This window comes from Chrysochloris asiatica, unplaced genomic scaffold (assembly GCF_000296735.1).
Source record: "Chrysochloris asiatica unplaced genomic scaffold, ChrAsi1.0 scaffold00023, whole genome shotgun sequence".
Classification (NCBI taxonomy): domain Eukaryota; kingdom Metazoa; phylum Chordata; class Mammalia; order Afrosoricida; family Chrysochloridae; genus Chrysochloris; species Chrysochloris asiatica.
The window spans coordinates 18,188,350-18,204,461 of record NW_006408541.1 but is presented as its reverse complement, the minus strand read 5'-3'; the positions used below and the strand labels follow the sequence as shown (position 1 = coordinate 18,204,461).

Sequence of the window (16,112 nt, the reverse complement as noted above, 5' to 3'; positions counted from 1 at the left end):
AACATTTAATAGACAAGGAAATTAAGGATCAGAGAAATTAAATGTTTACACAGCTGGCTAGAGGCAGTGCTAGATATACAATCCAAGAAGGTCTGATTACAATACTTATACTCTTGACCACCACACTTGTTGCCTCCCACAAACTTGTTACCACGCTTGTAAAATAGTGGGAAAGTTGCTTGCTTTTATCTGAGTTGTTTGGAGATCGCAGTAATAGAATGGAAGAGGCAGCGCTCTAGGGGTGTGTACAGACTGCTGTTCCCTGAAAGGGAGACCTGTGTGGCGCTGGGGGTTAGTTAATGCGCCAGACTGCAAAGCTGTTTGAACTGCAAGGTTGGCGGTTCAAGCTCACCAGCCGCTCCTCGGAAACCCTCTACAGGGTTGCTAAGGGTCAGAACCGACTCGCCGGCACTTAACAACAACAATCCCCGTGCACATGCCTTCCGCTCCTTCTCTGCTTGTTGAGCTCATTTCTCAAGACTCAGATTAGCCATCACTCAATGTAGGTGGATTTTAGTCTAACACTGCAGGGACTGAAGCAGGGATGGTACACAAGACGACTGACTGCTATGTTGGAATGTCGTGCGGCAGGGCCAGAGTGAGTACAGAAAAACCAGATAGGCTATATGGGAGCCTAAGCAAGAGAGGGCAGTGGAAATGGACTAGAAAAGCTGGACTGAAAAGAGAATTGACGACAGGAAATGGATATGTCTTTTAACGTGGACAGTGAGGGAGAAGGCGGTGCCAAGGATGACTCCTAGTCCTGCCTTGTTAGTGGATATTTGTTGAATTAAAATTATTGAGTGACCCCACTGCAGACATCTCAGACGGACACCCCATGCCCCACCGCCGATTTGCGAGCTCCAGTGTTAGGGGACGAAGGAAGAGACTCGGCAGTCTCACCCTGGCGCTGCCAGATTGGAAGACTAATGGCACTGGTCTAAAACCAGGAGGCGCTGCGAGCTCGTCCTGTCCTTCCACCCCTCCAGTACGGAGGTGCAGCTCCCCGTTAGCCCGGTGGCAGAGTTGGCTCCTGGCCGGCGTCTGGGGGCGCGGCGCAGAGCGCCCGGGTATTCTGTCCCCTCCCCGCCCCAAGCAAGGCCTGGCCCGCCCGCCTGCCCTGGGCGCCCACCCCGCCCAGTGCATTGGAAGGCTGGGCGGCGGCTCTGTCCAGTCCCGGAGCCAGAAACTAGGTCTGTCGGGTGAGTCCCAGGGCTGGGGTTCTCAGCTGCAGTGCACCTGCCCAGATGGGGTACTGGGTCAGTCCCTCTCCCCTCCCCAGCGTGCGCCTCCACGAGAGGTGCGCGCGGAAGCCGGGCCAGTGAGACGGAGAGGCCGGGAGGCAGGACTGCCCAGGAGCCGAAGCGCAGCAAGTGTGCGTGGGTCCAGCGCTCTCGCGGGTCTCCGCAGCGGGCGGCACGGGTGGGCGTAGCGAGCGTTGCCGAGCGCAGGCGTCCGTGTGAGGGCGGGGTGCGGAGCCGGCCGGGGAGGAGGAGGATGCGTGCGGGAACTTTCTGCCCGCCAGGGAGGGAAGTGCGCGGAGAACGAGCCGGCAGAGCCGCTCCGGGCGGGGGCCGCCTCCCCTCCCCCCCTTCCGCCTCCCGCCGCCTCCGCGTCCCTGCTCCCAGGGCCCGGCCGTCCCGGGGGAGTCCGGCGGCGCCCCACCCGCCGGCGCGGCCCGCTCCCACGCCCCCGCCGTCGTCTGACCGACGCGGACACACTGAGGCAGGGGCGCAGGCGCTGCAGGTAGGACTCGGCGGCGGTGGAGACACAGGTGAGCGGGAGGGCCGGGGAAGGGGCAGAGTGGAGCGGCCCGGGGACTCCCGCCCCACGGACGCGCTGGCCCTTTTTAGGGAATTCTCTCGCTCGCGCTTACGCGCTTACTCCGGTGCGGGTGGGGCTGAGACCCGGGGAGCGCTCCATTCTTTTGGCTCGCAGCCGGCCCTGGCGGCCCCCAACCGAAAATCCCTCCACCACCTTCCCAACACCTTCTGTGCGTAAACAACTCCCCTCCTCCAGCACTGGGCTTTGCGGTGCCCCCCGGGGCAGCACCTAGGATCTCGTGAGTCCTGTGCAGCTAGGGGGAGGGGAGGAAGAGGGGGCTCTTCAGACACCCCACACACACACCCGTGTTGGCGTCCCTTGGTCCCCTCCCCCAACTCGCCCCCGTTGCTAGCTCAGACTGCCCCAGGGGCCCTGAGTATTTTTAGCGTGGTGACCTGGGCGGCAGCTCTCCAAGCCTTTCCCAGGAATCGGCGTCACCTCCTCTCTTCTCCACTGCCCGGCCCGCTTGTGGCCACATGGTCTCCCCACACTTCCTTGGCCCTGCCTGACCTGTCCCCAGCGCCTGTGGAGCTGGCCAGGGTCGCTGAAACGCGGAGCCCAGATGTGGGGTGGGGAAGGTGGCCTACTGAGGATGTGGGTCTGGTCCTCAAGCTAGAAACGCCCGCTGCAGCTGCCTGGGGAAACACTCCGAACAGAATCCTGGAATGAGATTGAGCGAATGGGAGTGAGCAGATAGGGCCTGGGCTGGTCCCGAGCTCTGGTGTTCTGTAAAACTCTCGGCAGTGTAGCCAGGGTCTGAATTGGACCTAGGGTCTGCCCTTCCAATTGCTACTGAGTCGTGGGAGATAAGACAGCGCCGAGATGTGTCGGGAGGAGAGGCAAATAAAGAACCGTGGGAGTTGCAGGAAAGAGAGGGGACCTCTGAGTGGACTGTGCATCCCAGCTTCCCATTTTCCTCAGCACAAGCAGCGCTTGTATTACAGGCAGGTAGGATGACAAGGCCATTTTCAGATGGGGAGACTGAGGCTAGAAAGAGGATTTCCCTAGGGCAGAGCCAAGTCTGGACTTGTGACTTCACATGTCTTGTGACTTCAGAGCAAGGACTCAGAGTGGGTGTTGTTGTTGGAGTGTGTGTAGGAGGAGAAGGGTTAGGGCTGCTTTCGCTGTGGAGCTTTGACTATGAACTGTGTGACCAGAGATGCAGAGGTAGAGAAGACGACCCTCCACCCCAGAAGAGATCTCCCCCCACACTCATCTCTGGCTTGGGTCAGGGAAAGGGAGAGGTGGGGCTGAGTCCATGAAGTGGAGAAAATGCTGCCCCCATTTGGACGGACTGGCCATGCCCACCCCTCTCAGAGGGGCACGACACTGGGACCACTGGCCACTTCCCCGGTACACAGAAGAGCCTCTTCTACCGTGCCTGGAACTGGTGTCCCCTTTGTGAAGATAGCCCCGCCTCTGCCTGAGATGGGAAGTTTGCAGTGGGATGGGCGTGGTTTCAGGGGAAGGCAAGGCATTAGCTGAGCCCAGAGGATTCAAGAAGGCTGTTAGGATGCTGGCTGCAGTGTGGCTCCTGAAGCCCAGACCCCCACTGCATTCTCTCTTGACTTGTCTCTTGTGTTGCTTTTCCACCCTCCAGGAGCTAACATGGACCCAAATCCTCACGCAGCCCTGGAGCGCCAGCAGCTCCGCCTTCGGGAGCGGCAGAAATTCTTTGAGGATATTTTACAGCCAGAAACAGAGTTCGTCTTCCCCCTGTCCCACCTGCATCTTGAGTCACGGAGACGTAAGTCCCAAGTTCTGAGGAGAGGAGGGTACTGGGCCTGGAACGGGGTGGAAAGAATTTCTTGTGGGTCTGGAATCTTGGGGCAGGGACCCCTCCCCCTCTTGCTTTCTTGGCCCTCTAAACTTCTCTTGGGATGGGCAGGTATCTTAATCATCCACTGCCCTGGAGCCTCCTGACCTGCCTGGTTCTTGATATGCAGCTCCCATAGGTAGCATCTCATCCATGGAAGTGAACGTGGACACACTGGAGCAGGTGGAACTTATTGACCTTGGGGATCAGGATGGAGCAGATGTCTTCTTGCCTTGTGAAGATTCTCCACCAACCCCCCAGACGTCTGGTATGCCTTGTGCCCTGGAGATGTGGGCACCAGTTAGCCAGAGCTGGATGGTGTGTGGGGGGAGGGGGGGTGGCTCTGAAATGAGTCTGAGCTTGGAAAGTTCCTCTGCAGGCTGATGTGGGTGTCTCCCTTGCTCAGACTTGCTCAGGTTTTAGGGAAGTGGAGCCTGAGGGGAACTGGGTCACAGATTTCCAATCCAGACTAGGACTCTCCAGCCTCTGCCTTTGTTAATGTTACGCTTGTAAAACTAATGTTTGTTGTTCTTCAGTACCTTCTAGTTGGTCCCGACTCATTTCGACCCTGTATAGGGTTTCCAAAGCTATAAATCTTTGTAGGAGCAGAAAGCCTCAGCTTTCTTCTGAGGAGCGGCTGGTGGGTTTGAACTGCTGACCCTGTGGTTCACCATTCAGTACTTATCCTACACAGCCACCATGGTCCCCAAAACTAACGTGATGAGCTAATTATTTAATGTAATTCAAATAATGTAAAAATGTAATTTATACATTAGAAAAATTAAGCAATTCTAATTGTAGTGTGGTACTGTGGGTTAATGCACTGGACTGCAAAGTCAGTTTAAGCTGCAAGGTCAGTGTTTCAAGCCTTCCAGCCACTCCTTGGAAACCTATACAGGGTCGCTATGGGTTGGAAGAGACTTGATGACACTTACCAACATCACCAATTGTAGTAATTGTATTCATATTTACTGGGCACTTACTAAATTCCTGATGCTGTACTAAAGTATATATATTAATCTCAGTCTTCACAGTGTTCTGTCAGGGTAGTTGTTACAAAGTGCTGTCGAGTCATTTCAGACTCATAGCAGCCCTGTATAGAGTTTCTAAGGAGTGGCTTATGGGTTTGAACTGCCAACCTTGTGTTTAGCAGTCCAGTGCTTATCTTATAGCAGTATTGTCTCCATTTTATAAAGGAGGAAACAAGGCTTAGAGAAGCTTAAGTCTTGTAGCTGGAAAGTAGAACAGACCACACCATGTCTGCCTGCTTCTAAGATAGATAGTCTCCCGTAAAACAGCTACTCATTATTGCTAGCCAGCCATTTTATAAGCATTCTTAGATTTCATCCTCAAAACCCTACTCGGATATGAAGGGACTTCATAAAGTTCATGGAAAAATGGAATGAAAAGATTATGGAATTTTCCACAAAGTTTTTGAAGCCCCCTCATGTAATTTCTTTTACAGAGGAGGACTAGAGTCCTTCAGAGGGGAAGTGACTTTCCCAAAGCCACTTAGCACCAAGTGAGTGATGTAGGTTAAATTTGAACTCTGACTGATTGGCTGACCTCAGAGTCCAGACACAGCGTAGTGAAGTGGAAGAAGCTAGGAATCTGGAGGCTAAGGTCTTCATCCTGGCTCTTTGCTGGATTGGCTAAGTGACTTTGGACAAGTCCCTCCCTGCCTCTCTGTGGGCCTCAGTTTATCTATCTACAAAATGAAAAGGCTGGCCAGATAATCTCTGAGTCCTCTGAGTGCTCCTGCTTCTGAAGCCCTGTCTGTGGCCCTGACTACCTTCTCTCTGGGCAGGAGTGGATGACCATCCGGAGGAACTGAACCTGTCAGTGTCCGCATTTGACAGGACCACATCGCGGAGCTCCTCCTCATCCTCTGATTCCTCCACCAATCTGCACAGCCCAAATCCGAGTGACGGCGGCGCAGACACACCCTTGGCACAGTCCGATGGGGAGGACGATGGGGGTGATGGAGAGGCAGAGCCTGGGGTCTGCAGCTAGCAGTGGGTCCGTGCCTACGCAGCGGGGCGGTAGAGACTGACTGATGGAGCTCAGTGTGGCCGTTCTCCAGCCTGAGCCCTTGGGGAGACCAGACTCTGTACTTAGGCACCCAAGGGAAGGAGTGGTGGTGGGTGCACCTCTTTGGAAATGAATCCATCCCTGCTTTACTGCTAACCCTTTCCTGCAGTAGCCCTTTCACCAGTTACCCCTGAAGTAGGGCTGACAAGTGAGGAGGAGATGGAGGATGCAATAGGACAAGATGTCACTGCTGTTTTTAGTAACAGTCCTCCCTCCCTCCAACTATCCTGCTTAATAGGTTCCCCTCAAGCATTGTCTCTAAGTGAATGGGAACTCCTTAGTACCTAGTGCATGGGACTGCAGCCATCCTGCCTCCTGACAGCCTTCTGGGAACGGCACGGTATGAGTAATAAACAAACGGAAAGATAGGAAACCCACTATGCTGCTTCAGCTCCCTAACCAATGCCATATCCCGTCACTCATTTACTCAAAAAATATTTATTTAATGCCTACTGTGTACAAGGCATCTGGAGTCCAGTTTTGAACAAGACAGGGTGTGTCCCCGCCTTCATGGAGCTTACTGTCTATGGAGGAGAAAATCAAGTAAGTACTGTAATCCACAGTGTAATTGTGGCATGGCTCTTACCAGAGAACAGGGGCGTCTTAGCTTCGTCTGTGTGGTCATTGACAAGCTGATTTTAAACCTCAGGTCTGAAGAATGAGGAGCTAAGCGGGCACCATAATTTGGGCAGAAAGACTTTACAACCATGTCTAGCATCTCTGATGTGATTGATTTGAACAGAGTAGGTACCTCAGTGGTTAGAAGCTCAGCTGTTGGACTGGAAGGGCACCAGCCGTTCCATAGGAGCTCGATGTGGCAGTTGCTTCTGTGAAGGTTGGCAGCCTTGGAAACCCTGGGAGGCTGTTCACTCTGTCCTGCAGTGGTGATGTGAGTCAGTAGTGGGTTAGTACGAGATGAAGGGAGAGGTAAGCCTGACTTGACTGCTAGTTAAAGGGACTGGGGAGGATCACTGACGTAGGGTAGAAATGTGTTTTCTCATATGTAAGTTGGAAGATAGGCAGGCAGTACAGGGCTATGTGGCAGCCCCACAGTAATTGGCACACAGGTTCCATTTTAACTAGTTTTGCTCAGCCATGCAGGGCACAGAGCTGGCATTCTCATAGATACCTCATGGCTTTTGGAGTCCCAGCCATGTCCTTGAACCTGGCACAAAGTGGAAGAGATTAAGGGTGGGCAAAATGGACACAGCCAGCTATCTGCCTATGTAACTCTGGGATGTTCTAACTAATACCACCCACTTTTGTATCATTGGTCAGAACCCATCAGGTGTTTCTTTTGCATACATTTTTTAGACATAGGGACTTAGCATTATCTAAGACAGGGCTGGGGAACCATTTTTTGGCCAAAATTTGTAACATCATTCGTGGGCCATACAATATGACCAATTTTAAAACTATCCCATTATATTTGATCAAACATTTAAGTAACTCACCCCTAATGTGATGGCTGGAGTACTGGGGTGGTGCTGTGGGTTAATGCGCTGGACTGCAAAGTCAGTTTGAACCGTAAGGTTGGCAGTTGAAATTCACCAGTCGCTCCTAGGAAATCCTATACAGGGTTGTTGTTATGGGTCAGACTGACTTGACAGCACTTAACAACAATAACTGTGATGGCTGGAACTGTGGTTGCCTTGGCAGGGCCATGCCAAATAATTTCACGGGCCTGGCATTCCCACCCCTGATGTAGGCAAAAGAAAATTTTGACTTTTGTAAGGATAGTAATCCTTCCAGGTCACAGAATTACCAGTTTGTCTGATTTCTGTTGTTGTTCAATGCCATTTGAGTTGATTCTGACTCAGGGTTTTCAAGGAGTAGCTGGTGTATTTGAACCACCAACCTTTCAAATGTCACTACTGGGGAAGCCGGGAAATGGGGGGCACACTGTTGTCTTGGTGGAATCAGGGTTCTGTTGCTAAAGAACAATAGTACAGTAGTCATTGGGCAGGCAACTGGCAGTTTACATGTTAAAGGCAATGTTAAGGAACTTGAACTTGATTGAAAATAATGAAGACTTACCAGTGGTTGGATTTGCTTATTAAAAAGGGAATTCTGATTATAATGTAGAGACAAACAAGTGACAGTAACCCTTGCAAGAGAAATGGTGGCCCAAAAGAGAGTCGCGATGATTACTTCACTGGGTCAAGGCGGGGTACAGACAAACAAATGACATTATTCATCAGTAAATAAATGTCCATGCAAGATACTGAGCATGGTCGTGGGGTACAGTGGTGAGCAAAAAAAGACATAGTCCCTGCTTTTATGGAGTTTACAGTCTAGTGGGAACAACTATCATGTGGTGCTTTAGGATAAGCACTGGACTGTTATCCACAAGGTTGGTGGTTCAAACCCAGCAGTTACTCCTTGGAAACCCTATATAGAGTCACTATTAGTTGGAACCGACTCGACAGCACTTCACAACAGGGAGTTAATAGCTTACTCAGGTAGCCAGATGTTTCCCTTAAGGAAGTGGCATTGGAGCTGAGATTTGAAGGATGATGTTATGGATTGAATTTTGTCCCCCTAAAACATAAATTCTAACCTCTGCCTGTGATTGTAATTCCATTTTAAAATGGGTTGGCTTTATGATGTTAATGGACAGGATTAGTGTAGGGCACATACTGAGTCAGTCTCTTTTGAAATATAAAAGAGATGAAACTAACTAGCAAGCAGAGAAGAGGCATGAGAGCTGCCCCGCACATGGATTATCTAGGAGTAGACGCTCCGATGAGACATGGACCTTCCTCTAGAACTAACAGCCTCCTAAGCTGAGAGAGGCTACATTTGTCGCAGCCATCCACTTGGGGCATTTCTGTTATAACAGCACCAGAGAACTATGAATTTGAAACAGAGAAGTGGGGTGCCCCTTTCACAGATACCTAAAATATGGAAGAGTTTTAAGGTGCCTAATAGAAAAAGCATGCAGTCCTGATGTGGCACTGGAGGATGAGCAGTAGACTCAAATGTTGATTTGAACCACAAGGTCGGTGGTTCAACTCTACTAGCTGCTCCTTGTGGAAACCCTACACAGGGTCACTATGAGTCGGCACTGACTCAACCACACTTAACAACAATAGCAACAGCTTCTATTGTCTTGAAGAGAGATTTAGTAGAATTCTGGATGCCAAAGGCAATTCCAGTGATTGCTCAGAAGGATGTAAAGAGAGCTGTAGAGAAAGTCTCTGCCATGGCGCCAGCAGCAGAAGTTGCTAGAAAGAATGTTAAATGTGCCTCTGATGAGGCTTTAAAAGGAAATGATGAACATGCGATTAGACACGGGAGGAAGCGTGATGTATCTTAGGCAGTGGCAGAGAACTTGTCTCAATTATGTCCAAGTGTTTGACGGGAAGTAGAGACTATAAGGAATGAACTTGGATATTTTTGGTTGATGAGATTTCTGAGCAAGATCTTAAAGGGGCTTTGTATTTTCTCCTTACTGCTTATAGTAAAATGTAAGTGAAAAGAAATGGACTTGAAACTGAGCTATGCAAAATGAAAATAGAACTTAAAAGATTTGACAAGCCCTTGTGGGCCCAAGCGTTGTTGACCGTCCAAACCATAGGCTCTGAGGATCAGACTTTAGCTACCTAGTAGACATAGCAAACTGTCCCTCATCTGATTATTCAGTAATGCTTGTTAGTAATCTCATACATGAGCCCTGGATATCCACAAACAAATGTAAAAACCTTCCCTAAAAGCCGAGACTGTAATTCCAAAAAGGCAAGTCCCCCCACATCCAAAAAAAAAAGCTAAAGAGGATAGAGAGAAACACTGTTAACTGATGATATATGGAGGGGATAATAATCAAGTGTAATGAAACAAGCTATATGAATGGTTGAATGTGAAGCTGATGATGTGCCCTGTAAACTTTCACTCAATCCAAAATAAAAACATTTAATTTAAAAAAAAAAAAGATTTGAAAGGTTCTTTTGTATAAACTAAGGACACCTGCCCTAGAATGTTCACCAACGTCTTGGCTACACAATCTTCTTGTAAAGAGATTAAGCCTGTGACTGATGGAGCTAACCAACTACCTCAGCAGAAAACCCATCAGCTTAGATATCACATAGAAGGAATGGTGTGTGCATCATGGAATCCTACAGGCAGGAAACAGGTCAGAGAAAGGGACCATCCTGGAACAATTCAGAAATCTGCAAAACTGTTGGAAGGAGATTGGAAAGCAAGGGCTTTTCAGCTTCAGAGGATGCGGCCGTGATCTCTGGAATCTCAGAAGGGCCACAGCCTCCTGTGTTTCAAAGAGTTGGATCTTTGCCAATTTGGTTCTGGAGTATGGGCTGCTGTTATGGTAACCACTGGCATATGGCACCGCAGTTCAGAGCTGACGGGGTGGGGCTGCCCAAAGTCTAGGGGACCAATTTGCCATCCCAGAAGGCTTAGAAGGCAGAGTTGAAGCAGAGGGGTCCTCCACCTAGAACCCAGAGGATGGGGCCGTTATCCAAATAGGCTCAGAAAATGGGGTTCTTTTCAAGTTGTGAGAGAGCGAATGTAATGTGTTCTGCTGGCTTTTGGACTTGTTCGGTGCTATCCCTTCTTTCCTTCCAATGTCCGCATTTATGATGGAAATACCTACCTTGTGCCTGTTCAACCCATGTACTGTGGAAACTTATAGTTTAGGTTTCACAGGTTTACAGGTGAAGAGGAAATTTGCCCCAGGATAGAATAAACTGAAACTCTCACCCATATTTGATTCGAATGATTCAGAAGATGAGATTTTGGACTTGTAGTTGATTTAAAATTTTTGAGAAGTGGTGGGGTCAATGTGTTTTGCATGTGGCAAGGGCATGAATTTGGGGGTGCAAAGGATGGAATGTTAGGGATTGAGTTATGTCCCCCCTATATATGTGTTGTAAATCCTAACTCTGTGCCTCTGGTTGTAATCCCATTTGGGAATGGGTTGTCTTTGTTGTGTTAATGAGGCAGGATGAGTGTAGGGTGTATCTTGAGTGTAGGGTGTATTTTGAGATATAAAAGAGATTAAATACAAGCTAGCAGGGAAAGAGATATGGCAAGCACATAAAGATTGCCCAAGAGCAGAAGAGAGAAAGCCCTCCAACCCACCAGAGAAGAAGCCTTTCCCTGGAGCTGGAACCCGGAATTTAGAATCTTAGTTCCCTAAACTGTGAGAAAATAAATTTCTGTTTGTTAAAGGCATCCATTTGTGCCATTTCTGTCCTAGCAGCACTGGAGAACTAAGATGAGTAGGACCAGTGGCTAGGCTTCCTTGTAGAGTACTGGAACCCCAGTGGGTGCTGGGAAACCAGGAGATGATAGCTGCAGTCTAGATAAAAGGTAATTGGCTAGGGCGCAGGGGTGTGGAGGGAGAAAAGGAGACAATAGAGAGATGTTTAGGAGGCAAATTCTTCAAGTCTTGTTGGTTGGGTGTGCAAGGTGTGTGTGCAAGAGGAAGGGGGTCAAGGGTGCCCCCACACTTTCTATCTCCTGTAACACCCAGATGGGAACCAGGTTCAGGAAGGTCATAGTTATAGTCTGGGCTATGGTGAGTTAGCAGGATGGATTACCCAACAAGCAAGGTAAGCCGAGACTTACTTGTGTTTACTTACTAATCTGTAGTAAACAGTTTTACAAAGATTTTTACCACATATTTGATAATGGTGAAAAATGTGAAACTGTTCTCTAAAGATTAGATAATGGTTGTTATTTAGTGCTGTTAAGTCAGTTCTGACTTACAACAATCCTGTGTAGGATTTCTGTGGCGGTAAATGTTTGAGGGAGCAGAAAATCTTGTCTTTCTCCTGCAGAGCAGCTGGTGGGTTCAAACCAGCGACCTTGTGGTTAGCAGTCCAGTGCTTATCCTACAGAGCCACTACCTTCCCAGATTAATAATTAAGCACAAGTGTGGTGCTGTGGGATAAGCACTGAACCGCAAGGTTGGTTTGAACTGAAAAGTCAGTGGTTCAAACTCACCAGCTGTTCCTCGGGAACCCTATACAGAGTCTCTATGAGTTGGAACTGACTCATCAGTACTTAACAACAACAACCCCATGGTTGCCTTGTTTACTGGATACTCTGTCCCTGTTGTTAAGTGTTGTCAAGTCGGTTCCAACTCATAGTGACCCTGTATAGGGTTTCCAAGGAGTGGCTGGTGGGTCTGAACCACCAACTTTGTGGTTAGCAGTCCAGTGCTTTTCCTACAGCATCATATTTGGGATTATACATGTGAAAAGAGGCTTTTGATTCTGGAGGAGGGTGATGCAGGGTTGGGACAGAGATGTCAGCAGAATTTTTGATGTGAAAAAATATGAAATTGTTCACTACAGATTAATAAGTAAACACAAGTAAGTCCATACTTACCTTCTTACTGGGTGAGCAGACACTGCGAGTTAGAGATGCCTTTGAAATATCCAAGAGGACATGTTGAGTAGGTACTTGACCCCATGAGTGTGGGATTAGGATGAGAAAGGCTGGAGAAATCAGCAGATGAGTTGTCAGTGTAGAGGTGGGAATGGATGCCATGGGTGTGAATGAGTTTGCTCAGGGTGAGAGAGAGGTGAATGAGCTTGCTCTGGATGAGAGGTGAATGAGCTTGCTCAGGGTGAGAGAGGTGAATGAGCTTGCCCAGGGTGAGAGAGGTGAATGAAAGTGTAAGGGGTGCTAGGACCCAGCCTTCAGAAACAAAAACCTCATTTCTCACATCAGGGAAAAAGAAAAAAATCCATCTCCTTTTGTACATTGAACACCAGCATGGGATCTGCGACTTTAGCCTAAACCACAAAGCTTTTGATATCACCCAGGCTGAGGAACAGGGCTGCATTCTTCCCATCCATCCCATCCTACTTCCGCCCCTGCAGGGGGCCATTTAAGTGACTGCTGCTCATTGCTCTTCCAGTGCTAGTGAAAAACGTGTGGGACCTCCAAAGAAGCGGACACATCTATGGGCAGAGCATGCAGACTTTTCCAGTCTCTGGGAAGCTTGTAGAGTGAATACCTTTTGTCTCCAAGCCTCTGCATCCAAGTTGAGATCATGTACTAAACTGGACTAGGGCCCAGTTCCGTGTCAGTCTTTGGGGCTGTTCTGGGTTCCTTTGACTTTGTTGCACAAAGAGGACGTGGTTTCTGTCCTCTTGGACCTTCTCCACTGTCCTCCCCTGGAGAAGCCAGGCAGGCACTATGTCCTGCTGCACTGTGGCCACTGAGCCTTTCCTTGGGCTATAACCCCTCCTACTGCAGGCTCTCAGCTCCTGCGCTCCTGGGTGAACCATGGAAGCTGTAATCACTGGGTGGCTGTCATCGACATGTTAATAAATCTCTTAGTACCCCAAGCACATGGTGCTAAGATCTACAACCCTCTTGAGAGGTAGAATTGTTTGTGAGCCTATGGGAAGCCTTCAGTTCAGCGCCAAGAGTCCTATCCCCTGTGAGGGCCAGCTCAAACCCCAGGACCACTTCCTGGTTGGGACAATGACCTCCCCCTGCCAAACCACAGGGTCTTGGCTGGCCTTCAGAGCCAGCATGACCAGCTGACTGGGTTTTGAGGCCACGCAGTGCCCTTGGAGTTGGGAAGATGGTTTGGAGCCAACTCTGAGGCAAGGCATCCAGCTTTCAGCCTCTGTAAGGATGTTGTGGCGGGTGTATCATCAGTCCTCTTTGTCTGACATCACAAAAGAGAGGAGAAAATCAAGATGAACCATAGCCTGGGGCTGATTTCTGTGAAGTAGCGTTCAAACAAACCTCCACTCTCCAATCTTTACCAATTCTAACAGGAGCTCTCCCTCCGCTCCCTAGTTCTCTTCTGGGTTCAATAATTCAATGACCACACAATTCACAAGCGATATTCATGACTATGGGTTTTATTAGGGAAGTAACAAAATACAATTCATCAGAAACGACACAGGATACAAATGTTGGAATAGGACAAACCACAGCAGGCCTCTCTCTGATCCTCAACCTCTGCCTTGCTCTGGCAAGTGTTACAAGCCTGTTGTTATTGTTGTTGTTAGGTACTATTGAGTCGGTACCGACTTATAGCGACCCTGTGCACAACAGAACGAAAAACTGCCCGGTCCTGGGCCAACCTCACAATTGTTGCCACGCTTGAGCCCATTGATACTGCGATTTTGACAATCCATCTCGCTGGGAGTCTTCCTCTTTTTCTCTGACCCTCCACCTTACCAAACATGATATCCTTCTCCAGTGACTGGTCCTTCCTGACAATATGTCCGAAGTATGAGAGACGAAGTTTGGCCATTCTGGCCTCCAAGGAGCACTCTGGCTGCACTTCTTCCAACAGATCTGTTGGTTCTTTTGGCAGTCCATGGTACTTTCAATATTCTCCTCCAACACCATAACTCAAATGCATCAGTTCTTTGGTATCCCTTATTCACTGTCCAGCTTTCGTATGCTTATGAGGTTATTGAAAATACCACGGCTCCAGTCAGGCGCACCTTAGTCCTCAAGCTTTTTAGCACCTCCAATAAGTGCCTGGAAGCACCACTGCACAGTAAGCCTAGGTTAGAAGGCGCTCAGCTCTCGCTCTCTGGCACACCCCTGAAGCCTCATTCACTCCACGGGCCAGGAAGCCCACTGCGTCATCTCCTTCCAGGCTCCTGGTGCTGCTGCTGCCACTGCATTGAGTTGGTCAGAACCAACCCAACGGCACTTAACCCCTGCAAGAGCTGCAAACATATTTGCATAATTTTGAATTATAAGCAGTCCAACCCCTTTGGTGGACTACAAGGGCCTTATTTGCATAGTCCCACTTAGTCATTTGGTGGGCGTTAAAAGATCATGACTGGAAAGCCCATATAAAAGCACACCACAGCCTCCAAGTGACAGCGTAGCTGCTGTCTGCTATATAGATGTCTTATAGAGTAGGCATCTTGACAGATGCTGGGAAGGGGGAATAAAAAGATAAACTCCTCCTTCTTAAGGAGCTCTGGTAGCATAGTGGTTAGGAGTTGGGCTGCTAACCTCAAAGTCAGCAATTTGAAACTACCAGCCATTCCAAGGGAGAGATGAGGCTTTCTGCTCTGGTAAAGATTTCCTAGAGAGCTCACACTGGCATCAATCCCCAGTAAGGCACAGAAGTTGATTCTGTGAGCAGAGTGGGGATAACATGAACCTGTGCTTGTCCATCTTGTCCGTTTGTCCATTCCTTCACACATAATTGAATGGGCATAGATAGCTGTGTGCTAGCCTTGCTTAGGAAACAGTGACCAGAATCTCCTGATTCTGCTGCCACGAGCAGACAAGGAACAGATAACTGAAGTGCAATGTGACAAGGGCTGTAGGTGAACTGACAAAAACACATCGGAGAGGGAGAACATGAACACAGTCTCCATCGAAGGTATTGAGCTGAGTCTTGAATGCTGGAGACAGTTAAAAAGGGGGAACCAAGCTTAGAAAGTGTCATCCTTAGATGATAACAGCTGCCACTTTATTCTTCCTTTGAGGGTAACAGTGTGGACTCAAGTCCTGGGTCTGTGACTCGCTGTGGTTTTAGGCAAGTAGGCTCAGTTTCTATCTTTCATTTACCATTTACCGTATCTGCAAAACAGAGATAATTGGACCTACCGCGGAGCATTGTGTGAGTAAATGTTAGTAACTGCTGCTATTAAGCACACACTATATTCCAGTTCCTTTGTGTATGTACAGATTTTCTAATCCTTCTAGCAACTCCACAAGCAGGCTTTCCCCGTTTGAGTAAAAGTTACGCTCAAATTGATCAAGCTCATATGGACTAAAGGCTGATTTGGGAATCTGACCTCAGATGTGTCTGGTGTGAAAATGGCATTGTGGAGGTGTTTGACCTCCCCTAACTTCACGAGGGGGAGAAGGATCACAACCAACAGCCCAAGGCTGACTGACCCCTAAGAGGCAGAGATCACACACGTCTCCTTCCCTCTAACTTTTACCAATTCTGACACCAACTGTCCCTCCCACGGCCCTCTTTACTGGGCTCAATAATTCATTGCAATGACCACACAGAACTCAGACAATACAATTATGGGGTTTACTAGGAAAGCACCAATTTACAATTTAGAGGCAGAGACAACCCAGGCTATACAGTGCTTTCATCAGAACAGTGTCTTCTCCATTGTGTTTGCAGGCAGACCTCTCAGCTTCTCAGCCTGGCCTCTGCCCTGCTCAGTAAAGGTTACAAAGCTCTTTGAGCTCTCTTGATGAGCACCTCGAGACACTCTACTGCTCCAGTTAGCCTTTGTGTAAAGGTGCTCAGCTCTAGCCCTGTGGGTTGGCAAAACTAGCTCCAAGTGTCCAAGTAGCCTTCTCCATCAGCAAGCCTCCTGCCCAAAGGCACTCAGCTTTCTCACTCCATGGATCTGGAAGCCTACCTCAATGTCTCTTGCTGCTCTCCTGATTCTGC

The 16,112-nt window shown here is 49.0% G+C and overlaps 1 protein-coding gene across 2 annotated transcripts; it reads left to right on the top strand.

Moving 5' to 3' along the window:
* Nucleotides 1-1,615: 1,615 nt before the first annotated feature.
* DBNDD2 (dysbindin (dystrobrevin binding protein 1) domain containing 2) lies at nt 1,616-5,653 on the top strand. 2 transcript variants are annotated; one of them, XM_006839254.1, is made up of 4 exons: nt 1,616-1,746; nt 3,425-3,571; nt 3,771-3,908; nt 5,448-5,653. In XM_006839254.1, exons 2-4 carry the CDS (start codon nt 3,433-3,435, stop codon nt 5,651-5,653), a joined length of 483 nt encoding a protein of 160 aa, XP_006839317.1. In that variant the 5' UTR covers nt 1,616-1,746; nt 3,425-3,432. The 2 variants fall into 2 exon arrangements, with proteins under 2 accessions (XP_006839317.1, XP_006839318.1); XM_006839255.1 differs by lacking the exon at nt 1,616-1,746 and having other exon boundaries at nt 3,330-3,571.
* Nucleotides 5,654-16,112: the final 10,459 nt, after the last annotated feature.